We start from the raw sequence: 27,347 nt of genomic DNA on the forward strand, positions 1-27,347 counted from the left end.
TAGTATTGACTGAGAATATTCAGATGAAATGTATATTGCATTTTATTTCATGAAATTCTTTCCTTGTGAAAACAAATGACAATGTGTTTTTCACACATACAAAACAGAGATGAGTTGTCACATCTGAGGGTCCTTTATTATCTCTTTTTATGAACATTAACTTGTGAAAACAAACACATCCAGTGTTCAGTTAAGAATCGATTTATCAACGCTTGGTTTTTCACATGAACACTAAAGTCATATAGCAATGTTTGCCGCTGCCACATGTTCAGTGTCCTTTGTGCATTCATGAACTGTCATTCAAACAGTGGAAAAATCTATGGGAAATATAATGTACTGGAGGTTTGTTGGGACTTCAGGTAACATGCTTTACTTTTCCATACAATTTAACCAGCACTGGGATTTTCAGATTCCAACTTTTTATCAAAGCATTGTAACTGTGTGTAACTCACTGAGGGCGGATCGAGGCGGACTGTGGGAGACCTCTCTCTGGAGATCTCTGGGTCTGTAGGCCCCCTGCAGCGCCAGCGATCCCAGCTCCAGGCTCTGTGGACTGGGTGTCTTCCCCAGCTCTAGCCCCTTGGGCTTGGAGGTCAGGTTCAAGGGCTGACTCGCTTCCTGAACACACAGTGAGAGCAGATGAGCAGGGGTGGGACTACTTAGACATACTCAGGTGTAACTGCAAAGCCAAGGGTGTGCATGTATTCCAGTTATGCATAGTGCATTTGGCATGTCAGAGCACATCTGTCACACCTTTGTCATGTTTTTTTAGTCTTTTGTCTTCAAGTTATCCTCATCCTCTCTTCCCTTTTGTTTATTTAAGCTATGTTGATCTATCCCTGCTTGAGAACCTGCCATGCAAACGCAATACACACAACATACACACGCATGCAGTCAAGAAAATACACCTATGCCACACACATTAAATAATTAAACAGAGGGTGTGGTGTATTTCTAAAGCTTTTCAGCCTCCCGAATACCAGAAAAGGATATTATTTGTTGGATCCAGAGGGGTTCACTTTCTTTAAGCTTCCTTAAACCACACACATACAGAAGGTACACACTCCATACAGTACAGGAAGCAAACAGTGCCATAATTCCCTGACTTCTCAGTGATGTGCTCATGACAATACAAACATATAAAGAACTGACTTAGACACGTTATAGTTATATTGTACCTGTCGGAGGGAACCGCTGCTCCTCTTCACGGGGGTGGGGTGAGCGTTTGACAGCAGCTGCATGGAATAGTCCACAGCTGTGAAAGATGAAAAATGAATGCATAGATTCAAAAGTTAAGAACAAACAGCACTTTTAGTCAGAACCAGGTTTAGAAGATGTACTATGGGCAAAGTTTGGTAACTATTAGAATTAGCCAGTTAAACTGAGATACAAACATGGGCAGCTGAAAACAAGACAGCCAAGTAGGGACTTTGCAGGAGTGCTGGACTTTTTTTTTTCATATTTTAACTAGCCAATTATCAGACACTTCCCAAATTACACACCCCGATTCGTTTGGATGATAAGAAACACCAGTGAAAATTTTAGTCTTTTATCTTTATTAGTTTTTGAGATGTTCATGTTCAAACACTGCCTCACATTGCCTTAAAGTGAGTCGACAGACAATAAATCTTTAAAAGTATTTGATATACGGAGTTAAAATTTCACAGTGCTCACTGTTCAAACTTTGGACCATAAAATTTTTATGCAAATCAGAGATGGTCGAGCAAAAAATATTCTTAAAAAAATTAGCTGATTTGAGATGGAATGACACGTTAGTCTAATTTTGTTTAAACTCAGACAAATGATCAGTAGAGCAGGTGCAAATAATTATTTTAGCCATTCAGCGCCATTAACTTCCGAGTTTAACTCGGCTAAACTGCAGTCAGTAATATAATGGGATTATTAGGAAGTGGCTGCCTCTCCCAGATCACCTCTACTGTTAGACTCCTGTCTCCCTCCCTTCACCCCCAACCGGTCACAACAGATGACTGCCCCTCCCTGAGCCTGGTTCTCTTGGAGGTTTCTTCCTGCTAAAAGAGAGTTTTTCCTTCCCACTGTCACCAAGTGCTTACTTATAAAAGGTCATCTAATTGTGGGAGTTTCCTCTGAATTTTTGTAGAGTCTTTACCTTACAATATAAAGCGTCTTAAGGTGACTGTTGTGATTTGGCGCTATATAAATAAAATTGAATTGAACTGAAATCAGACCTCGGGTCCATAAGTGTTCAAAATACGATCAAAAATGAATTCAACTAAACACACCGTGTCAGCTTAAAAGTCAGGTTTTAAACAAACCAGTGTCCCTGTTCAAAACCGTGTCTTGAAGCTCACCTCTTCTCTGACAGGATTTCAATATGGTGCATTATTGAACAATTCCTTAAATTAGAAACCTGACAAATCAAGTTTTCCTAATTAACTGCTTCTGTTTTCGAGTAATTTTCTCATAAAACATTTAGAAAAATCCAGAGAAATGACTCGTGCCTGTATATTTCTACAAGAGAGGTGAAAAGGGTGAAGTTTCATTGAAAAAATATAATCTCAGATTTTAAACTCTTTTTCATTTGAGGATCATCTGGTAAGTCGTTGAATGAATTTTAGCATTTACATTTTCACTCCCAACATCAGGAGTGTTTCTGTTTCTCTCGGCCATAATCCCACCATAATATGGAGGGATACGGAGGCAGCAGAGATGTAGCTGTTTGTTCAGAATAGCTATGAGCAAACAAATAAAGCAATATCAACTCTCCAAGGTCAGTAGTTTGGGATTAGCCAAGATAAATTTAAACAACATGTAATATAGTATTTACTCAGTTAAACTTGAAGAATTCAATGTAAGTGAGAAAGTAAATGTTGCAAAAATTAACAATTCAAGCAAGGCCAAAAGTGAGTTGCTGGGAATGTCCCCAAAATACAATGTCCGGTTGATACGTGAGGTTATATGCAAATGCTCAAACAAATAGAAGATGTGAACAAAATGAAAGTAAACAGCTCACAGTTTCACTCCATGCATGTTTTTCTTTTGAAAAACTTTCTGGCTGCAGCTGACCTCTTCCACACAGCCTAACACTCCGACATTTTTTACATTCATCTGTCAAAACATTCGGAGCCGTTCACACATACACACGCATTTCTTGAAATAATGGCTATCCTTAAATTCCGCCTACACTGTTTTAAAGACTGGCCTTGTGTCTTTAAGTTTGAAAAGACCCACAAGCACAGCTTTTAAGGCTCGTGAAAGCAAGCCTCCACAAAGCTGTGGCCTCTATAGCCTGCTAACTGTACAAGCATACATGTTTGAAAGGTACTTTCAACCATATTGTTCAACTGGAGTCTCACGGATGCCTTTCTCGTTTCTATAAAATAGCCCCCGAGTGGAAGCGTATAAATATGCTTAAGCTTTTCTTCAAAAACACTCACACATGGCAACTTATGGAGCCGTACTGATGGAGATATCTTTTCAGCAAAAAGTTTCTGGCCTTCAAAGCTCGCAGTCACTGAGACATTTAAGTAGAGCGTTCATTCTTCCTCCACGACAGGGTGCATAAGAAAAGGCTTTGAATGAATTATGAATTGACAAACCACAGTGTTCACTAAAGGAAGGGAAACCTTGGAGGATTATTAGCAGGTCAGTGATCTTTAAAGAGGCATACAGTATGACCTTACTGAGCCACCATAGATTTGTTAGGGGTTTCTCTGACTAAAATGGACTATCAATGTCAGTGTTGGGGTCATTACTCAGTATAAGTAACATATTACACATTCTTTTTTGTAAAGTAATAAAGTAATGCATTAAATTACATGCAATTACATTGCATAGATACACAGAAGTCAGTCCAGAGGCCGTTTTTCCCCATATTTTATATGGGGAAAAAGTTAAAATAACACATTTAAATATGAGCAAATTCCAGTTGGATTACTTATTACATAATGTTAAAAACAATTTTACTGTTTTTCTCACATCCGAATAGTTGAAAGCTTCACTAATTGTTGCTGTCATAGCTTTCCAATGTTGTGAATTCCTGCCTCCCATCTGCAGTGTTTGCCTGCTATTCCTCAGAAATCAAGCAGCTCCGAGCTTTGTTTTAATGCTGCACTGCATTTTGACATTCCAGCAACAGATCTGAGGTTATTACTCACTCGGCTTGCAGGGGATCGGTTGCAGTGGCAAGGTCATCTGGGGGTCAGAGGTGACCGAGAGGGGTTGGGTGTTGGGGTGGAAAGCCGGAATCATCACATAGGGCATGTTTACCTGCTGGGACAAAGCAGGACACGTACATCTTACAGAGGTGTGTCATTTATCTGACACATTAATTTGTTATCCTGTATAAACTCTCATTCTGTTCTAGTGCGGCTTGCAGTGATACACGAAGACGCGTGAAAGGTCTTGAGAGGAGCTGACCTGGATCTGCTGCTGAAGCAGGTTGATCTTGTGCTGCTGCTGGATGAGCTGCTGCTGCTGTTTGGCAATCTGAGACACAAGAAATGAGACACACATTGTGATAATGTTACAAGAGTTGCGAAGTTAAATCTGTTGGATGCTCCGCGAGGCGGCTGATCAAAAATAGCCCTCCTTACTGCAAGTAAGTGCTAGTCGGTCTAAATCGTAACGATCGTTCCGACATGTGAACTTGTGTGAAAAAAAGGACATTAAACAAAGATTGTTTTTCCAATTACGTCCATCTAATTTGCCTAGCACGCATATGCAATGAAACCACAAGCATATCTCATATAGGGGCTTTTCGTTTGTTTGGTCAGACAGGCCCTTTATAGTTTTCATCAAGATAATAAACAGCAGAGAGGAAGAAATTTGTTTTGAAGTGTCCACATGTTTGCATGTTCTGTTGAATTAGATGACAGATGCAAAGATCTGAAGAGATACCTGTTCTTGCTGTTGCCGAGCCAGCTCCATCTGCTGCTGCTGTTTCTCCAGCAGCAGGGCAGCCATGTTCCTCTGCTCAGAGTGCGCTCCCAGTAGCTGCTCCCTCAGACCACTCAGCTGGTTGATCATCATCAACAGCTGGAGCTCCTTCTCTGCCAAAGATTCGGGGGTACCTGGATGGAGTCAGAGGATATGTATTTTTAATGCCAGACTAACCGTGTTTTGTCGTATTCTTTTTTTATTCAGTTTTTTGTTTTAGTGAAATCTCTCCCTATCATCATTTTGTAAGAGGAAAAAACAAACTGTTCAAACTTTGTTCTTACGAGACAGTTTTGTTATCTAACTTTTCTTGTGTTTTTTGTTAATGAAAAACATCTCAAAACGAGAAGCTTTTCTTCACTTCTTAAAAAACTTTTAATTTTTATGAGCAACTTTCTTACTTTTTAGAGTAATATTTCTCATCTTTGCAAAAAAAACCCCCAAAAAACAAAAAACCCCCAAAAAAAACCAACAAACCCCCCCCCCCCCCCCCCAAAAACTTGTTTGTAGAGTAAATTTTGTTTTTACTGTAAACTTTTTTTAATGGAAAAAAAAAATTCACAAAATAAACTTTTATGATCTTGTTTTCACAGAAAACTTTGCTCGTTTTGACTGTTATTATAACAAACTCTCTTCTCAAGGTTACAAAAAGTTTACATATTATTATGACATTAACTTTACAAAGTTACTTTACAAAAAATATTTCTTAATGTGACACCTTGTTGTTCTTATCTCCTTAAATCCTCATTGGGCCAAATTTCACACATTCAGAAAAGCCAACATCTCACAAGAGCAAGAAAAAAGATATTTTTTTCACGCTAGTTCGTAACATGTTGTCTTATGTTTCCTTTATTACAAAATCAATTGCTATCTGAAAATCTCATAACTGCTAGAAAAGGATGTTGAAAAGGTTGAAACTGATAAAAAAAAAAAAAGTGTTTTCCCCATTTTGGCAGCAGTGAGCTGTGATACCAAACTGCTTAGATGAGAAACTGTAGATAATATTTGCAGGATGGAAACATTCTCACTATGAAATGTTTCCATGTTGGCAAGACTACAAACCCAATTCCAAAGAAGTTGGGATGTTCTGTAAAATGTACATAACAGAATTTGCAATGCTTTGCAAATCTCATAAACCTATATTTTATTCACAAGAGAACATAGAAAGATGAACATATCAAATGATATTTTGAGAAAATTATTAGCTCATTTTGGCTTTCATGGCAAAAACACGTCTCAAGTAAAGTAAATAAACAGCTAGAGAAACATTTTGCCATTAGGGTAATTGTGGCTGAGTATAAAAAGAGCATCTTCAAGAGTTTCTTAGAAGTAAAAAAAAATCTGCAAAAAAACAAAAAACAAAAACAAAAACCTGTCTACAAAGTCTGGAACAATTTCAGAATAATGTTCCTTAATGTAAAATTGTGAAAACTGTGAATATCTCATCATCTACATTACTTAATACCATCAAAAGATTCAGAGAATCTGAAGAAATATCTGTGTGCAACGAATAAGGCTGAAAGCCAGTGCTGGATGCTGGTCATCTTCAGGCCTTCAGACACCACTGCATTAAAAACAGGCAGGATTTGGCCATGGAAATCGCTGCATGGGCTTCCAGAAACACACGTCCAGAAATCACTCTGTGAACGCGGTTCACCATACCTACCACAAATACAGGTTAAAGCTCTATCACACGAAGAAGACACCATTGTTCTCCAGACTAAAGAGGAGTGGGACCATCCAGCTTGTTATCTGCGCTCGGTTCAAAAGCCTGCATCTCTGATGGTATGGGGGGGGATTTGTGTCTATGAAATTGTCGGTTTGCACATCTAGAAAAGCACCATCGATGCTGAAAGGTATATATATATATATATATATATATATATATATATATATATATATATATATATATATATATATATATATATATATATATATATATATATATATATATATATATATATATGTATGTGTGTATATATGTGTATATATATATATATATATATGTATGTGTGTATATATGTGTATATATATATATATATATGTATGTGTGTATATATGTGTATATATATATATATATATATATGTATGTGTGTATATATGTGTATATATATATATATATATATGTATGTGTGTATATATATATATATATATATATATATATATATATATATATATGTATGTGTGTGTATATATATATATATATATATATATATATATATATATATATATATATGTATGTGTGTATATATATATATATATATATATATATATATATATACACATATACACACACACGCCTGTTTTACAGCAACATATGCTCCCATCCAGATGGCATTTTTTCAATGAAACTTCGAATATTTAAGCAAGACAATGCTAAACTGCATCCTGAAGGTATTCCAAGAGCATGACTTCATAGCAGAAGATTCAGGGTGCTGAAATGACCTGCCTGCAGTCCAGACCTTTCATCATCATTTGGTGCATCACGAAACAAAAAATATGACAAAGACCCAGGACTGTTGAGCAGCTGGAATCCTTCATCGGACAAGAATAGGACAACACTCCTTTCTGAAAGTCCAGCAGCTGCTCTCCTCAGTTCCCAGGCATTTATTATTAGTTATTAAAAGAAGAGGGGATGCTACAGAGTGGTAAACATGGCATGCTACGTATGGGTTTATGAGATCTGCAAATCATTGCATTCATGTACAAGCAAAGACCAAAATGAAAAAAAGAGTCAAATTATAGAGTCAAATGCAACGATAACAGCAAAAGCACATGTGCTCTGGGTGTGGTTATATAAGGGATCCGGGGACAGTGACAAACAAGACTGGATTTCTCTGATAAATGTGTTACCGTTTGATAATAATACATATAATATGGTTAAGAAATCCCTCCTTTTCCTGACAATCCAGATGTGTCCAGGAAACCTAAAAAAGTAGTGTTTGGCACACCATTGGTTTGACAAATGCTACTGCGTGCAGCCAGCTGTGATATTGATCTCATTTAAATTGATAAAACAAATGACAAGTATAAAAACAAGGCTGACATTCATAAATTCTAATTGTATATGAATGGTATGAAGGTGTTGGTAGTGTCTGAAGCTAACCTCTCAGTTGTCCTGCCCCCACTGTGCTTTTATCCAGTAGTTTCTCCTTCCAGTCAGCATTCAGCAGCTTCTCAATGGTAGGCATCACTGTGAAGAGGACACAAATGGTACTCAGTGGAACTGCAGTGGGCAGCAGTAGATGGCGTGAAAAATATATTCTGTCAAATAAAATGCATCTAACACCAAACTACTTTCTGAGCCTCTCTTCTGCCTTTCTAATGGCATTGATTGAAGAAGACATTTGAGGTGTCGAAGGGCAGAGGTTGTTTGTGCATCAGGGAGAAGTTTTGAGTGTTTGAGTGGATCAATATTTGGACAGAGAACAATTCAAGGTCAGCTACTGGAGCGAATTTGAGAAAAATTTAAAGCAAAGAGTGCAGGCTTGTTAAAGACTCGAGGGCAGGGAGAGTCTTGCGTGTGGCTCGGAGAGAAGCCTTTCACTCCCTACGAGAGGAATTGAACACAATCAAGACCAAAATAAAAAAAAAAAAAAAGTACCCCTGATGCCCCTGAACTCATTCAGGAATCCAAACAACACCCTCGCTTTGCGAGACAAACCATCACTTCCACGCATCGATTTTAAGCAGACTGCATTGTTTAATGCTGAATAGCAGCAGAATGTAGTGCTCTCAAACACATAAGATATGGAGTCATCAAAGCCTGAGATGGGAAAATTATATGGATGTGTGTATGCGAGTAAGAGAGAAAGACTCACACAGAAGGTAATAAAACTGAGCTGCAGAAAGGAGAAAGGCCGAGGGTTGAATTGATACAAGTGTTTGAAATCCAATAAATACTGAAGCAAATACTGCTAAGTGCAGATCCAACTTCAAGAGCATAAACAGTCTCTTATAGTAACATCCAAACAGCCAGGTTCTAAAACATTGCCCTTAAGTGACACGAGCATCATTTTAATTTACTTAATCAAATATTTATGCTCTGCTTTCCATCATGGGAGATAGCTGCCCAATCCTGAGTCAGGTTCAGAATTAGGTTTCTTCCTGTTAAAAAAAAAAGTTCTTCCTCACCACACTTGCCTAACGCTTGCTCATTAGGTGCTTGATGGGGCTCGTTCACTAATATATAGGCTCCTAACCTTATATATTAAAAAAGACTGTTGTTATCAACTGGCATTATACAAAGAGAAGTTCAATATTTGCATAGACCACATACACAAGTCAAAAATTACATTATGAGTACTTTTTATTTTGCTAAGCATATAGGTTGCAAGTTCAAGCCGCACACTTAGAATACAGAAAGGATAGTGACATCAGTCTTACTGTCCATATATGGCAAATGTCTGTGTCTTATTAAACTGGGAACTTTTCATTGCAATACAGTAAGTAAAATTAATGAAACTAATTATTTTGCTAAATACTCTTAGCAAGTTCCAGTGGTTAATGCTGGGGCCACTTAGACAGATGAAATGCGCTTCGTAAATACTGTACATTGAACCCCAAGTTGCTCCCAGTGGCAGGACAGTTTCTTTCCTTCTTAGGAAGATCCTTGTTAGTCGTTATCACAGCAACCACGATTCTCCCCGGGGTCCACAGATAAAAACAGCGCAAGATATCCACACGACAGTCAATCACCAAGTAAATTCCAGATAACTGATAAAAATCCATTATTTCCTTCAGGTTCCAACAGCATACAATCAAACAAATGAAAAAAAATAAAAACCATCAATGACCATTGCAAAAACATAGAATCAATAAATACCACAGGTGACAGGGAACTAATATTCAAGGCACCATCTCAACTATCATCAATCACCTTCACAGATAGAATATAAGATGCAGTCTGGATTGCTGATGTTACCATATAAGTGGAGAACAGTTTACAAACTGAACACATTAAAGCATTGTTCTTGAGTCTGTATTTACCTGATAAAAATCTATTTTCATGAGTAACACCTAGTTTGCTTTGGCCAGGTAATCTGTAAATGCAAGTTGACCCTACAAATCAAAGTCAAATGTGTCGTCAGGGACGCAACATACTTCAAATGTCCCGCTGTTCGCAGACTTCTGACAGATATTACCGTAATGCTCCTATGTTGGACGTGAAGCGCAATTTCTCAGCTTTCAGAAAACGTTTCAGTTTTTGTGATAGGACAAACAATTACGGTAATTCAAAGTGCGTTTGATCAGATGTCTCAGCAGTGATACGCTCGGTGTTAATTACTTGGGGGATAATAAACACTTGGACCCTATTTCACACAGACTGGATTGTATAAAAAATATTTTGTCAAAATAATCACAAATGGCTAACAGGTATCAACGCCATGGCAGCTCAGGTCAAATAAAACAGAAGTGTCTCTCAGTTTACACAGCTGTGGTTCCAAATAAAGGGGTTTATTTTTCCAGTTTTCACATTGCACCAAAATACATGTTAAAAAAAATACTAGGACGCTCTTTTGCTAATATTAATATTAGCAAGAAGCATAAGAAGACTTTTGACAGACCTTCTTTTAAGTTGGATTGTCCTTCCGATCGATCGTGCAGCCTAGGTTCCTTCAGTCTCATGGGGCTCTGTCTGTGAGGCAGCTCCTTACCTGGAGAGCCCTCCTGTTAGGACAGAGAAAAGAGAACATCAACTAAGATCTCACCAAGAACATGAAAAAAACACTTTATACAAATCCATGACAAATCCTCTGTTTCCTAAACTTCCTTGTCATGCCTTTCGTAATCCTTACTGAAGGGGAGCGGGACAGCGGTGGCGTCAACTGGCGAGCCTCAAGGGGCTGGGTTCCTGCCCAATCACGTGAAGGAGATGTCTTACGAAGTTCAGCATTAGTATCCACTGCAGCCCCTCCTCCAGAGTCCTCACGTTCTACTTTGACACCGACACCTGCCATGCTGACATCCCCGCTGGAAAGAAGGTGAAGTGCTGGAGGGCTGGGCTCAACCATTCTGTTGAAAGACAAAAGAAATACACAATACTAGCTGTCATTTGGGTGTGGTGAGGTTTGTGCACTGGATAATTTCACAGTTGTTTCCAAGCTTGTTTCTGCCACTGAAAAATTATTTTTATTCTTTTGCTATCCATAATTTGTAATTTCATCTTAATAGCTCAAAATTTTGAGTTATGGATGGCAATTTTTAAAAAAAGAAATTTTTTGTGGCAGAAACAAGCTTCCATAGTGAAATCCAGATTATATCAGAAAATATTTTAGGGCTACAAAAATATTTTACTAGGCAACCTTGTGCAACACATTTTGTCTATTAATATACTACACCGATAGAATGCATATAATCTCATAGATATAAAACTACTTCATACTAAGATGAACACATTCAGCTTTAAAAAATAACTTATTGATAAGGATTTGGTTGACAGGGGTCTGAACCCAGGCTATCAGCTCAACTAGCTAAATGCCAACATCGGCATGCTAATATCCTGGCAGATCATCTGATCTTAATGCAACCCTCATCAGCTGATGAGTCAGCTGTTAGCATATTCTGTTGTCAAAGGCCAAACTCTATGCTTTAACCTGAATACAATTTCTGCAGCTCATTCAAGCCACTTTACAACCCACCTGCACCCCAGCTCTTATATTTCATGCTACCTCTGATTTAATAAAGGTCATGTCTGTTGTCATCGGTCCCCGTTTTGTGCTGTGTTGGGGTCTTGTTGTTGCTCTCCTCACCTTTAGCTTTAGATATATGTGTGTGGAATGGATCCCAGAACAGAGTCATATTGCCAAATATGAATTAGTGCAAATGAAATTAACAATCTTACTTTGAATAAAATGGTCCTGAACTCTATAAAATATTTGCATACACCATATAGATGCCAGCACTCATAGTGCACTAGGCAATGTTTATGCAAAGTTTTATCAAGATTGGTCCACTCGTCTAAGAGGAGATAGAGAACATACAAATACATATACATACATACATACATATATACATATATCACGATCATTATAGCACAATACACTGGAGACCTTGAATATCTAGGGAAAATTTCATAGCTTTCCAAAAGTTGCTGACATTTCACTCTGAGCTATGAATGTCAAACTGATAGTCATTAAGATTCATCCTATAGGGATTGCAAATGTTGGTGGAAAATTTCACAACCTATCCAATAGTCACTGAAATATTTTGTCTGGACCAAAGGGAAGGACTGACAGGGAGCTGTGTCAGTACATGGGATACAGACTCTATTCCAACAACTCTTTATGAAAGCTTTATGAAGAGTTGTAAGAAAAAGAAAGAATATGGTCAAATCTCAAACTTTGCAATAAAATACTGCCTTCGAGTACCCAGTACTGGTTTGTCTCAGGGGCATCTCTGCACAGTCTGCACCTGGGGTTTTCCCTGGTGTGGTAGACCCCAGCCTCTATCGATCTTGTGCTTGGAGCTTGTTCCTGTGCTGCCATGATTGGTGCCTCTAGTGCTGTCTTTCAGTCCAGCCTCATCCAGCCATTGGTAGGATTTTTTGATATGAGCCAAAAAGAAGATGGAAGAAGCCACTTCTTCCATCTGCCATTGGTACATGCTGAGCGGGGGCCTGTCCTTCCATAATGGTTCCTTTTCTTGCTCCTCTTTTTTTCTCGGGTTTCTGCTGCCTGAGATATTCACTCAGCGCACGATCAGTTGTGGCCATCGTCCTAATGTATTCATGGATCTCTGTTGTTTCTTCTGGGATAGTGGTTCTGACACTCACTAGTCCTCGGCCTCTTTCCTTCTGCTTAGCGTACAGTCTCAGGGTGCTGGATTTGGGGTGAAACCCTCGATGCATGGTAAGGAGCTTTCTTGTCTTTGGGGCAGCTTATTATCCCAGCTGCATATCTGATAACCAGCAGGGTGTGGGTATTGAGTCTAGTCTCCTTCTCCACTGAGGGTACTGCTCCTTGTTGCTCTTTGCTGTTCATTTATTAGCCAAGCATTTCGAGGATCACTGTTGCCGTGATATTGATCAAGTGGTTGGTTTCAGTGATGGTTGCAGTAGGGATTGTCTGTAATGCTGCACTCACCTCCCCTAGTAGACTTTCAGAGGGTATTTCATATAATTCACCATGCCATGTTGGCCGTGTGGTCCAGGTTTCCAGCTTAGCCATGATCTTCTCTTTCAGGTCAGCTGCTCTTGCATTCAATGTACCAGTTGTTCTTGAAATATATAAGCCTGGTGCACTCTAGATTTACATAATTGGACACAATTTGTTACAGTTAAATCCTGCTTGTAAGTTAATGAATTGTTACAAATTACTTTATTAGGAGATTCTAATTTTTCAGGTGATTAAAAAAGAGTTATGGTTAATAATAACAAGTGAAACCCACAGTTTTAGGTGACTCCTGAAGTCAGTATTGAGGGTTAGTTTGTGGTTGTGTTAAAGTCACAGCAACGTGTGTGTGTGTGTGTCTATGTGTTTCTGTCTCAGTGTGTGACAGTGAATAATGGGACGTTATAGGGGAGGGAGACAGACAACGCCTCAGTGAGGAAGAAAAGGAGAAAACTGAAGAGGGGACAGGTTGAGTGAGAGAGGTTTGAACCAGAATGAACTTGAACAAATCAGCTCAGGGTTGTGTGCATGTGTGTGTTATTTCCCAGCTCTACAGCAGGAGGAAAGAAAAACACAGCAGACAGCAGAACAAAACAAACAGAACACACAAGGGCAAAAAGTGCACATATATATAAAGAGGCAGAAAAAAAGCCATTGTTGGAGCCGGGGAACAAAGGAAGCCGAGACAATGGGGGAGAGGCTGACAAAAGCCGCCGGCCGCAGGAAACAGGCCGGATAACAATGCCAGCGGAATGTGCCGACCAACTCAGGAACATGGCAAAAAAAAAAAGAAAAATGCGGAGCGCCACCGTTCTGCGGAAAGCACAATAATGATTAGAGCCCCCTGCACACTGTGTTTTCAAACAAAGGCACCTGTCTGCCAGGGTCCAAGACTCCAAACCTCAGTGATGTATATGCATGTGTATGCGTGTCCGTGTGTGTTAAAAGCTGCAAAATACAGGTAGAGCTGTGGTGCAATGAATTCAGCCAATATGTGGTCACTGTTGGAAAATCATCTCCACAGAGTCAAAACTTAAGTGCAGCACAAAAGTGACGAGAAAACAATAAGAGTTTGAAGTAACCGTGCGACACAATGGACCTATTGTTCCTTTGCACTGAAAGCAGCTATAGATTTAAAGGTGCAGAGTCTTTCTTCCAAATAGAACTGTTTGCATTCTGATTTTCTGACAGCTACAAACCCACAACATTGTTGGGAAGCTGATCCTGTTCGGATTCTGCTTTCAGCTGTGGTGTGTAGTTTTATGGGGTGTTAGGAACAAATGATGATGGGGGGGGGGTTGAAGGTGGGAAACTGTTAAGCGAACACTGCAGCAGTCACCGTCCATGTGTTGGCGAGGGGCTGATTGCTGGTGGAAAGGGGGTTGGAGGGTGGTAGGCAGGCAGCAGTGGCAACATATCGAGTTGAGTCCCACGCTGCAAGTTATTCCTGGGTCTTCCCTTCACGTTCCACAGAGGCTGAACTGCAGAGCTGCCACAGGTGGCTTTCACAAGCCGCTGCACAGACTCTGTGTGTGTGTGTGTGTGTGTGTGTGTGTGTGTGTGTGTGTGTGTGTGTGTGTGTGTGTGTGTGTGTGTGTGTGTCACCCAGTGCAGAGGTATGCACAGAATCTCAGACCCACACAGTTGTTGACAGCAAGGAATGTGCGTCCAGGTGCAAGTATTTTTAAAAGCACAAAGGTACTTAAAAAAAACAAACAATGCCTTTTACGTCTTACATGAACAATGCAAACCAGCCAAGGTTATCAGGTTATCGCTTCCCTTCACATCTCTCTCTGTCTAGTTAAACACCCACAGTTAGCCTCTGACTACACCTACATGGAACCTGACCTTGTGTATACACGTAAATGTGCCGTGTGTTGCATGATTTAAATAGCACTGGCTTCTTCTGACGTTATTTGATTGAGGCCTGTTTTCCAGCCACCTACAGGGTTATTCAGCTTTTATAGGAACACACCACATGCTGCTAAGACATCAGAATAAAACAGACCTCAGAGCAGCTGTTAAACTAATCAGACTATACCAAAGTAACCAAAAACTTCCACCTGAGAATTGTGCAAACATTATTTCATACCAAAATATACTGTGCACCCTCTGTTCTCAGCAACACCTCTTTTAGTGTGTTGCTTTGGTTTTTAGATACATAAGTTATCGACTTTATTCCAGCCATATTGGGGGGGGGCTTTGAGCTAAAAAGATAGGTCCAATATATTCTACTTACACTGCAGAAAGTTAGTGACTAGCTAGTGAAAGTGTTCAGCTAAGATAGCAGATGTTTCAGTTTTATTTTGGGTAACATCAGTGGTGCTGAAGGTCTGCTGGGGCCCCGGGCAGGTGGGGCCCCTTTAGGGGGTTAAGGTCCCTCCTATGTCACTGAAAACTTTGCATACTGGGGGCCCCGAGCGGCCGCCTGCCTCGCCTGGTGGCGAGCTGCGCCTCTGGGTAATATGCTAGCTAAATAATTTTACATGTTGACAGCAGTGGTCTAGGCCAGTGGTCCCCAACCTTTTTTGAGCCGCGGACCGGTTTAGTGTTAGAAAATATTTCCACGGACCGGCTTTTAAGGTGTGGCGAATAAATACGTCAAAATAAATGATACGACCATAACCAAGTGTGACATTTTCTACGTATAATAATAAAAAACGGGAATCCACTTTGTATTCGTATGCAACTCTATCAGCAGCGTTCTCGTAACATCCCACCTCAACATGAATAACAGGCTCTCTGCCCACAGCGCTCCCTGGTCAGCTGTTAGAGCCATGGTAAAACATGCCTTCAAAATAAGATACACCGCAAAAACAAATACAGTAGAAATCACCTCAGTCGGATTCAAATGGCCCAGTTTGGGGTCTATTATCGAATTTCGCTGCAATGGCTTCTGCTTCATCTATGAATTTGCTTCTGCAAATTTTATAATCTGAAATTTTACTCGTAAGTGCAAGTTTGTAGCTTACACTTGCCACGATTGTCCCCGGTGAAATGAACTGATATAAACACTAAAACAATTTCCAGGCGTTGTTAGTGTGTGTGTAGTTGTGCACGAACGAGCCGATGCGTGGAAGTGGGCGGACAGGAGCTGAGGAGGGTTTTAGCGCTAAACTCATCCAGTTTATGCGATCACATTTAACTGGAAATTTATTACAATGGGACCAGATTTTTCATCCGAGGTAGGTGAATATCCGACGGATTTATGTGATGATTTTATTGGAATTAATGTTAGGAAAAATCAGGACCTGCAGATGCCATCCAACTAGAGCGAAAACCCGATTTGTGCGACTTCGACTTAGGTGATTTTTACTGTATAAAGCGCATGAAAAATACAACTCACCATAACACTGAATCAGTGTAAGCCCCCTGAGCTTGTTTCTCTGATACTCATTTTTGCTGGCTTCTGGTTTGACTGGGTTCGGCCGATTTCACATGGAGCGTGGCTGCAGAGCCGCGGTGTCAAGCGCTGGAGAGTCAGTTTGATGGCTGGGTCTACCTCACTGCTATCCCCGGTGTTGATAAATAAAAATGGTAAATGGACTAGTTCTTACATAGCGCTTTTCTACTCTTGTTGAGCACTCAAAAATTTAAAGAAGCGTTATGTAGGTCAACCAACCGATTTCGTTAGACAGGCCTGAAGCTTCTGGGTTTAATTTTAGCGGTGACGTATCATGTGAGCAGAAACGTCTTGACACGTCAAGAGGAAGTCATGGAGGGAAGTAACGGAGCGAATCCGCCCATTTTTCAAAATAAAATATAGTTTAGGCGCAGATAATAAGTAAAACGGAAATAATTTAAGTTATTTATTCTTTATGTGCGGCCCGGTACCAAATGTCCCACGGCCCGGTACCGGTCCACGGCCCGGGGGTTGGGGACCTCTGGTCTAGGCTTCTTTGTTGCCCTCAAGTGGACAAAAACATTAACTCGCTGAGCTTTAGAAAGTGTTCTGAACTTGTTCTGAAAATTTTCGAGACAAATTCAGTATTTTAATATTTAGTTGTACTAAAAGATGATTTAAGGAGTCAGCTTCTCATGTACGGATATCTTCTTTTCAGTCTTTTTTTTTTTTGCTGGCCAACATTATGATTCCACCTAGCTAAACAAAGCTAGCCAGAGCTAGTGCTAGCTGATCACTCGCAGCGCTAACCTTATCCAAATATGATCACATTTGATTTAAAGAAAACACAAGCCAACAATATATGATTTTTCATACTTCAAAACAACAGCCTACAAACCAATGGGTGACATCAAAGTAGTTATGTCCAACTATCTAGACCATGACATCATTAAAAAGTTAGTGTGTCTTTTTTTTTTTTTAATACTGTAGAATGTTAAAGTCATTGTTTTCCAAAGAGAAGTGCTGTAAGAGAACTGATCCTCACAGTGGGCTCAACATCCAACCACAGTTATGGCTGTGCAGTTACAGGACTACCCTGCTGTGAGCTGAGTGCTCCTGTCACAGCAGACAGGGAGGGGCTGGAGGATGACAGGGAGAGCATACCTCTGCCCCCTGGTAAAAATGACCTCCTTTCCTTTGAGCACTCAAAACACTGAAACGTTATACTTCCCACGGCACAAGAATCACTTCACACAAAACCTTCAGTTACCCAACAAGTTGCAACATGTAAAGCCTAACATTTCCCCCCAGGAGGCTTGGCAATGCAAATCCCTTCTGTTGTTCTCCCATTCTTTCATTTTCTTCCTTTGTTTCTTTATTCTTTTCTCACCACTTGTTTTTCCTTTCACCTTACCCCTCCTGACAACAGCAGGCTGTTGGATTTATATCGTCCATGTCGCTTTCTAACTGCTACCTGAGGCAGAATATCACAGAGCGCACAATAGACGGTAAGAGAGAGTGCCAGGAGCCATTCTCAGCAGTAGCGAGCGGCAGGATAAAATGTTAGACATCTAAAGCAGCCTACTTGGTGATAAACAAATAAAGACATTCTCTTTTTCAATAGTGAGACTGACAGCTGTAATGGCAGAAGCTTCCCTGCAGAAACCTTCTGCCAAAAGAAAAAGAAAAAAAAAAATAACAACACAAAATCACTTACTAGACTCAAGCACAAGAATCAGGCCCACAAAATAAAAAAACCAAACAAACAAAACAACAGCAGTAAGAAAGAAAACCATAAAATAACACACACCCTGATCTTTGCAGGTTCCTCAGCCAGTTTCATCCCTGAACAACAAGCAGTTTCAGGAAATTTTGTCCCTCATTGTTCAATTGTCAGCAGCGTCCCATGACCAAACTCCCACAGTAAGTTTTCCAACCTGCTGTGAAGTCGTGTTAAGACAAGTGTGAACCAATGTATAAGCAAATGTTTCACAGTAAGCACTATTTGATTAGGGATGATAAAACAATTTAGCGCTCCACATCAGCTATAGAGTCGGTGCGCCCACAGGGCCTGGCTCGGCCTTATCAAAGCAAGAGCGTCAAGCAAAACATGGCACAAGCAAACCACATCACTTAAAAACCCAGGACATATGTTTGTTTTTTTTACACATGCATCTCCTGCTTTGATCAGTGACAAATGTCCCTCAGTTTGATTTGGATCTTGGAAGAATAAATAAGACTGAATTTAAAAATGTCTACAAACACTTAAGCGAGCACACTTTGCACTCTCACCTCTCCATCTACCCTCTGTGTCTCTGTACTGACCTGGTAGGGCCAAGTGGATGTGAGAAGATCCAACAGCGCTCCCTGACTGGAAGAGATCTGCTGACACAAGTCATAGTGAGTGTGTCTCCCTCACCAGTAACGCCCGTCTTTTCTACTCTTCTGTTACCGCTGACCGAGCCCCCCCCCCCGAGAGGGGAAGTACAAAGAGCCTCTTCAAATCCCATCGTATAGCTGCCGCGTTTGCATAATTAGCATCCTGTTTGCAGGTAACCTTTGCTGCAGCGCAGACGTGCATGATACTGATCGGACATCAACCATCCAACAGGTGTGATTGTGGTGTGATAAGAGCGCTCACAGGCTTCAGACACTTTCGAACACAGTTGGCTTTATTCTAGGCTTTTTATGATTTCCAGGATGTGTGGCTGAAGCTGGGGGAGAGGGGTGTCACAAACATGTCATGATGGTGTTGTAAAGGCAAAGGAGGCAGAGAAGCAAACAACTTTGTCAATTCTGCATTATATTAAAAATAAATAAAAAGTCTTTGTATTAATCTCTGGCCTCTAGCATCTACCAGGTCACTGGCGACCCACCCAGTGTTTGCTTTTAATCAAAAGAAGGAGCTGCAGAATACGGTGGTGTAATGAGCGCAGTGTTGGATATTACAGAGGTAGGCCCTGTTTACACGACGCCGTGTCAAAATGAAAATGGCGTCGTTTTGATGCGTTTCAGCCTCCCGTTTACACGACAATGGAGTGAAAACTATGTGTTTCGGAAACGGGGTCCAGAGTGGAGCGTTTCAGAAACGCACGGCTTGCGTTCTCGTGTAAACGCTTGAAACTGGGCTGACTTGAAAACGGGTGACTCGCACATGCACACTATGGTTGCGACGGCCACAGTTTCCCGCGCATGTGCAAATTGTGCTTTTCTTGTGTTTTTAAAGTTTTGTAATTCAGCATTGTGTGCAGCAGCGATCCAACCTCCTCGTCAGTCCACACAAAACCTCTCACATTGGCCGTTTTGTAAGTAATGAACAATTTGCCGCGCTTCCTGCCGTGTCCCTCCATGCATGCGCGTCTTGCGTAAACAAGCTTTGCAAAGAAAAAAACCCAATGCCAACTTGTGGCCTGGCAAGGGAACTACATCGCTTTCATTGTTTTACGTGTCACCGTGTAAACGCAGATCGTTTCTGAAACGCTACCGAAGGCTGAAACGCATCAAAACGACCGTGTAAACGGGGCCGTAATCTGATCGGGAGCACTCCAGCTTAGTCAGACAGTGGTAGGTGACTAGATTTAAAAAAAAAAATAAAAGTAAGCAAAGCCTCAATGACACAAGATTGTTTAGTCATCTGTGTTGTATATGCTGCAAGTAAGCACATGCACCTTCATCATGTTCAGTTGGGAGACAGAAATGATTTTCATTCGCCCTCTTTTGTTACACTCATCTTTCAACAGAGAAAGAGTAGCCGACGGCAACTTCATGTTTTTTTTCCCCAGTTATTGTGATGAAAAAAAAAAGCTAAAATGTTAGAAACAGGGCCGAGCCAGTTTCATCAACAGAAGCACTTGCAAATTATTTGCTGATGGGGATTTGACCTTACAGGAATGAGGCACTCATTTCCTTTGCAGCACAGAATTGTTCTTCTTGTTCTACTTGTCTCATCAGGCATGTTACTTTACAATTTCCTTTACTCGCTGACTGTAGCCAATGAGAGCCAGTAAGGCATGCACAGGTGTGCTGCAAGCAAACACGTTTGGTCAAACAACACACAAAACAGATAATAACTATAATGACAGCATACCATATAGTTACCTAACTGTTACTGATGAAGCACAACCACTGAATGAATTGGTGAAGAAATCAGCACAAATAATTTATCCTGTGTTATTGTTTCTTCTATAAGTTACTATGAGAATTAGACAGAAACTATGTGTGTCTGTGCATTGCAGCCATACAGCTTCCCCTCCTCAACTTCAAGAATGCACACGTTTTACTTGGCTTACACGCCTTTTCAAACTCTAGCTGGCTGATTCCCCAACACTTTAAGTCACTTTTACTTACCACTACCTGTCTGACTACAAATTCAAAAGCAGCTTTTCAATCATATTTCAAGGCCTTCCAACAGAACACTTGTACTGAACCCTTTTAAGATCGTACTGAGAGATGAGGTCTCAAAGAATTGTGAGAGTATGTTTTGGGTCTTGGATTTTTTTTTTTTTTTAAATATTGGAGAAGCTGGTAATACACACACACACACGCACGCACGCACACACACACACACACACACACACAAACTTCCTTGTGGTGCTGACTGGACCTCATTAGAGAATGAGCTCTTAGGACTGGAGACACAAAAGCCTTGCTCTCTTCCCCTTTCCTTCCCCTCTCTTCTTCTGTTCTCTTGGCCTTTTGATGTCAAGGGTACTGAACCATAGTGCAAAGAATAACCTCATCAAGAATACACATGCAGTTTTCCAATTTTTTTTTTTTTTTTTTTTCCTTTAGTGTGCAATGAATGTGTGTTTGTGTGTATACGTGTGCTATAAGCCCTGAGAAGTTGCTGTTGTTCTGTGGTTGTTGGTCAGTGCATCATACACAAAGAGCAGTGTTGGGAACTCCCGCTCTGTGATCAAGAGATAGACATCACAAAGACTACATTTTACTCCAGTTTTCCTCTTGCAGTTTAGGGGAATTTGAAGTCCGGCAGAGGTAGTGTGTTGGCAGTTTGCTGGCAGTCCGGGGACGGCCCGTCTACCTGCAAAGAGCTCTACTCTCACACGGCGGCAGTGACCAAAGTGTGTGATACAACCAGTGTGGTTTTTGATCTTCTAAGTTTTTTTCACAGTTCTCCCGTTCCCGCTGAACTCTGCTGTTGTTCCCTTCCCCACTTGTCAACCAATCAGCATTCACAGGTAGGATTCTGGAGGAATGCATGGGGGCGCGCCTCCTCCCCATGAGAAGGGAAATGTGTACGCGGAAGAACACATTTGCGGGACCATATATCACGCTTCACGGGGCCACCCATTGTGTGCATGCACGAGCACGAGTACACACACGCACACACTCTCCATTCCAATACATCTCTTCCTCAGTCATCCATGTCACCTCACACCCACAATGCAACATACATAGATTATGTGAAGAGACACAACATGAATGAAGATATTTAAACATTTTCTTGAAGAATGGCAAATTATGCACTGCAGAACACGTTTGCTATTTTTGAAAACAGTTTGGTGTTGGAAAAAATATGGCACCCGTTGGAAATTTAAGGTTAATGTTTAAAAAGGGAAGAAAATAGTTATAAGAAGGAGTATTTTTGAAACCCAGTTCTATGTTTGGGATTAATAAGAGTATACATGTACACACATCACAATATGTTTGAGAATCAGCGGTGGCAGAAAAAGCTGTCAGACAGAAAAACAAGAGGACTGAAAATATCATACGCACATCAGTCGTGTCACAGTTAAAACTTAATATATCCTAAACAGATTTCTTGCCAGTTTGGCTCACCACAGTCACTACAGTCACTCCTCATGGTGTTAATGGCATGAATGAAATAGCTTGCAGCAAAGTAGAAACTCAGATATTCTTGCACTGAATAAACTGACACATTATTAAAACTCAATAATAAAGCTAATGCAAATACACTGAAGCCATACTGCAGCAAACAGTAAACCAGTCAACCACATTTAACATGATGAAGTCACAGAGTGGAGACTTTATCCATCCAACCTGCACCTTGTTTTACAGACTTTTATTCAAACTTTGCTTTATGCACGCGTCGCTCTTAAATATACCGAACACAGATGGGTGAATGGTACACATAGCGGACATTAAAGATTTCCCTAATATACAATTTAATGGCAAATGATGCTACCTCCGCTGTCAAAAATGTAAAGAGATCTTTTTATACCCTAACAAATCTAAACAGTTTCACTCACAGAGTGGCAGATAGTTTGAATATGATACTAAATGCTGTAGCAAATATTTACCTAACGATAGTAACAGTAAACCCCAGGAGTAGTTTTTCAGTAAAAGAGATCACATCATGTTACTGAAGCTAATGCTAGTGGGTTATGTTATTATGTTTTTAGGGTCTTTGGTTCCCCAGTTCAATATTCTGTTAACCCTCTGAGGTCTAAATAGTCATGGTGACAGCCCCAAGCCTAACCTTAGCCCTAACTCTAACTCAATCAGAATACATCATTTTTGTTTTTATTAAATTGCTCCCCAAGTCTCGGTAATCTGAGAACAAAGTCCTAACCTATGCTAGATTAACTAAATATAGAGCAGGATTTCAATCACAAATTTTTTTAACTAGCTATTCTAAATTGGCCATTAATGTGAGGTAGACATAGTGTGTAAAGTGTATAGCATAAAGTGCTCTATGAATGTATGGTTAAAATGTGACCTGCAGCCTAAAAACGCTTTGAATAATAGTCGCATCACAATTTCACAATACTGTGAAATAAATGTTGGTTGCACAATAATCGTGGCTATAGTCAAACAGCACCATGTGCGTATCCCTCAGGAACATGAAGGCTCGAGCGTGCAATCGAAAGAGGTAGAGGATAGTGTTTTTCTCAGGTAGATGAAACGGTGCACAGCTGAATAATCAGAATAACTGAGCAAAAGAAAGCGAGGCTGGATGTCAGAGGCAAAGAAAGCAGAGAGATTAAGTGACAGTAACTGAACAGGGGGAAACCTTGGTTGGGCATTCTGCTGAGAGAGAGTGATCTGGGACTTGAGCGGCTTCACAAACAACATACAATTGGGCAATATTTCTACTCTATCGGCTCATGAGCCTAACAGTAGTGGACTCTTTCTTTGCTAATAAACCAGCTGATTCCACATCAGTTAGTTTTGTTACTCTTATGCGACACACACACTGATGTATGCTTTACAGCTTTAGTTTGAAATGAGATGGTTTTGAGATAAAAGAAAAGTTCATCTTTCCATCTCGATGTATAATTGAACAGCTTAGATAAGGCATGCTTTAAACACTCTTTGTTTTACCACACTGATAAGCTCAGAGAATAGTAGAAAAATAAATACCTTCACCTCAGTAGTCACGATGTATTCTGTCCATCTTTTATGCTGGTTTTACCAATGAAAAGTAGTGATATCAAGATGCCGCCCTGAGAATAACTGGTATCAGTTATTACCCAGCACTCAGCATTGGGCAATCTGTCACATATCTATAGGTGTTTTTACTTGTCACTTTCAATCCTACATATTGATAGAGTTTGAATAACTAAGCAGCACCTATGAAATGGGTTCACCCAATCTGAGTCATCTGCAGTTCTTCAGTAATGCTGCTGCTGCTTTTGTTTCCTTCCTCCCTGAAAAATATCTCTAGCTGCTAAAGGTTTAATAAGGAGTTAAACTGAACATGCTCTGCATATGAGTCAACCCAGACCACAAAGATGTGCTTACTTTCTTTAGTAAAACCACTAAGACTTTTGTCTGTTTTCAAGAGATCAGGGACAACTACTTTATTTCAGTGCAGTTCCTTTTCCGTCCTTCTCAATAATACAAGAATGAGTCAGGCTTTGTCTTAAGTTCTGCGTGGTACTTGTCAAATAACTTCAGTATATCTGTAATCTGAACAATCACAGCTTTAGATTTAAAGAAGAATATTACCGACCCCTGACATCACTCATTAAAGAAATCACTTTGAGTTTGCATCCTACCTCCGTTTGATCCGTGCATACAACTTTCTTCTGTTCATTTTCATCTATGTTCTATTGAGTGACAATGTGGAGGGTTGTGGTTTCGCGTATTCATCTTTGTGCGGTGTAGCTGAGTTTCAACAGAACTGATAAGCACCAGCATTTTGTGTTTCTCTTTTAACAGAGCAGAAACAAACAGCCAACACTGGTCTTCTCCAGAATAAAAGTTTTGGTAATTGCTCCGGTTTGCAGTTTAAGCCATGTAACCACAGCATATGGAGCTACTTGACATGACATAAAGTACAGTATCATGTATTTGACTGGTAAACTAAAGCAGGCTAATACAGAATTGTCTTATTATGTCATCTTGGTAAACCGGAAAACAAGGAGGTTCTGGTAGATTGAACAGCATGTGAAAATTCAGACAAATGTATGCCATCAGTTTAATTTCTTACAGGCTTGGCCAACAGAAGCAGGAGAACAGTGAAGGTTTTACAAACACAGAAAAACAACGGCACATGGAGGGGGTGGGGGGACTTTTAAAGCAATATTGAAAAGATTTGGCTCAGCAATCTTCCCAGTCAATACATACGCGAGGTAAGTGCATAGTTTAAAGTTCACGGGCTCTCCAGGCAGAAGGTGCTGAGCCACTTTAATGCAGTGCTTTCAAACAGAATTAAGTGTTTCAGTGTCAACAAGACAAAAATAGTAGTACATATATATATATATATATATATATATATATATATATATATATATATATATATATATATATATATATATATACATATATATATATATATATATATATATATACATATATATATATATATATATATATATATATATATATATATATATATACATACACACACACACACACACACACACATACACACATGTACAGTATCATGTATTTGACTGGTTTGTTTTTGATTTAGTGATTTAAAAGGTCGTACGTCTGAACTGAAAGCTGTGATTGAAAGCGACTCTGCAAAAAGCATGAAGGCGTCTCTGGAACTGTTCCTTCTGTTAAACGTTGTTTGTTGTAGACAACATGGATTATTAAACTGTGACAAGAACAGTAACAGTTGAGAAAAAAAATGTAGCTAGCTAGCAGTTACTAATCATTTTTAGTTACAAAATAATAAAAGGTAAGTGAGTTTCCGTGATAGTTGGAGACAGCCAAGACTGTGGCAGCAGGGCTATGTAAAGTTTAAGGATGGGTGCTGTACGGCTGTCATGATACCATTTTTGATATCACAGGGGGAAATTTTTTTTTAAATAACATCAATGACAACACTATTTTTTTAAGTTAAGGTATACACAAATATTTTAAGATTCTCTTAGGTAGTAACTTTTGCTGCCTCGCTCCTACATTAACATTATTGTTTTATTACTTAGCTATAGCCACTAGCTGCTACCTTAATGATGACTTAATAGATGCTAATGTGGCTATCAGGCAATTGCTAATCGTTAAACGGCTAACATTAACGTGTGCACTGGCTGTACATTAAGTGTTGCTCAATGTTGTGAACACTGCCTACTTCAGCTGCTAGTTAAGGGAGGGACTGTGTGCCTGCCCTGCTGTGTGCAGTCGTGCATCAGCCGGAGGAGGCAAAGACAGCACTGTTGGTATTAATGCTATTGCACATGAGTATCTAATCTCAGTCATTGTTAGTATCAATTTGTACCTGAGTATTTTTCCCGAGTGTCCATTTTCACGATATTTTGTCTGCTAAAAGCAGTGATGTGCCGTCTGTCTTAATACATAGGTCTAACTAAAATGCTTAATGCGTTTCTTTACACATAATACATTTCTAAAATTCTGGATTGTGTGTATTCATGTTATATTATTCCAGAATAACATAAAAACAACGGTGAAAACAGGATTCCAGAAATAAATATTGAACAACAGCATCACTAGCGACCAAAAAACTCCTGAGTTTTATAATGTTTTGAGCTACTAGTGAGTAGCCAGTGCTTCTCTTTGAGTTAAGTCCTTTTTCAATAAAACCATTATTTGGCTTCTTTCTTTCTCCCAGACTAGCTTTCATTTGGGGCTGTAACATTTACTTTGAGCTGCCTTTCACAAGCTTTAACTTTTAAAGGGATTACCTTAATATATAATTCATACAGTACAAGGCTGTACTCACGATTAGGGCTGCAACTATTGATTGTTTTAGTAATCGAGTATTCTATCAATTATTCCATCGATTAATCGAGTAATCGGATAAGAAATACTTTTTTCGTATTACCAGTTCATCTGCATATTTTAACTAATGTACTGCAGTTTTTCTCTGTGTGACGCAAACAGCGGTGGATGGGTCTGGAAGGGTCTGCATGAGCGTAATGTTGTAATGCTTTATGCAAGCATTCTCCTAAATATGTTTTCTCCTAGTGCAGGTCTATTTTTCATCACTAATCAGGGATTAAAGCATAAAAAAATATTTTGCTGGGGGGGGTAGGCTTCCAGTACAGAACAATTGCTAGCGCTAATGCTTGCTAGCAAACTGTGGTTATAGCGATCCGATCTGGGAGCTAACAGCTGCAGTAGAGAAAAAAAAAAGCAGCAACGGAAAACTTTTTAGAATCTGAGGGATTTTTTTCTAAGGCCTGATCCACACTCCAGTCCAGTAGGTGGTGGTAATGCAGCTCTAAGCTGGTTTGCCCACCGCCATTAAACCCACAAGAAGAAGACGACAACGATGGAGAATTTTAATACAGCTAATGTGGGTGAAACCTGAGCGCTGCAGAAATTAAAAGAAGCATCGAAGAAACAAATTTGCTTTGAGAATTTTTTTATAATCAAATTATTCGAGTTACTCGGGGTATCGTTGCAGCCCTAGTCACGATATCAAATTTTTACTATGCAATTATCGTGGCCAAAGAACAAACAATAATGAACATATGGCGATATGAAAAAATGTGAATAACAGTAAGAAGTAAAACTTTTCTTTAGCTTTTGTGTGTTTTGTCTCTTTTTTTTTTTGCAAATGAATGAACTCAAATATG

General features: G+C 39.8%; 1 protein-coding gene across 3 annotated transcripts in view; it reads right to left on the bottom strand.

The window, feature by feature from the left end:
• sox13 (SRY-box transcription factor 13) overlaps positions 1-27,347 on the bottom strand; it is a 51,494-nt gene that overhangs the window by 11,964 nt on the left and 12,183 nt on the right. Inside the window, exons 1-9 of one of the 3 annotated variants that reach the window (XM_030729524.1) lie at positions 18,697-18,761; positions 10,716-10,932; positions 10,485-10,587; positions 8,024-8,110; positions 4,879-5,051; positions 4,399-4,467; positions 4,137-4,251; positions 1,179-1,255; positions 453-618 (exon numbers count right to left, since the gene is read on the bottom strand). In XM_030729524.1, coding sequence (XP_030585384.1) covers positions 453-618; positions 1,179-1,255; positions 4,137-4,251; positions 4,399-4,467; positions 4,879-5,051; positions 8,024-8,110; positions 10,485-10,587; positions 10,716-10,931 — 1,006 coding nt within the window. In that variant the 5' untranslated portion in view covers position 10,932; positions 18,697-18,761. Of the gene's footprint in view, positions 1-452; positions 619-1,178; positions 1,256-4,136; positions 4,252-4,398; positions 4,468-4,878; positions 5,052-8,023; positions 8,111-10,484; positions 10,588-10,715; positions 10,933-18,696; positions 18,762-27,347 lie in introns of those variants that run through there. The other 2 variants (XM_030729526.1, XM_030729525.1) reach the window with 2 other exon arrangements.

Source organism: Archocentrus centrarchus, chromosome 5 (genome assembly GCF_007364275.1).
Source record: "Archocentrus centrarchus isolate MPI-CPG fArcCen1 chromosome 5, fArcCen1, whole genome shotgun sequence".
In the NCBI taxonomy this organism is placed as follows: domain Eukaryota; kingdom Metazoa; phylum Chordata; class Actinopteri; order Cichliformes; family Cichlidae; genus Archocentrus; species Archocentrus centrarchus.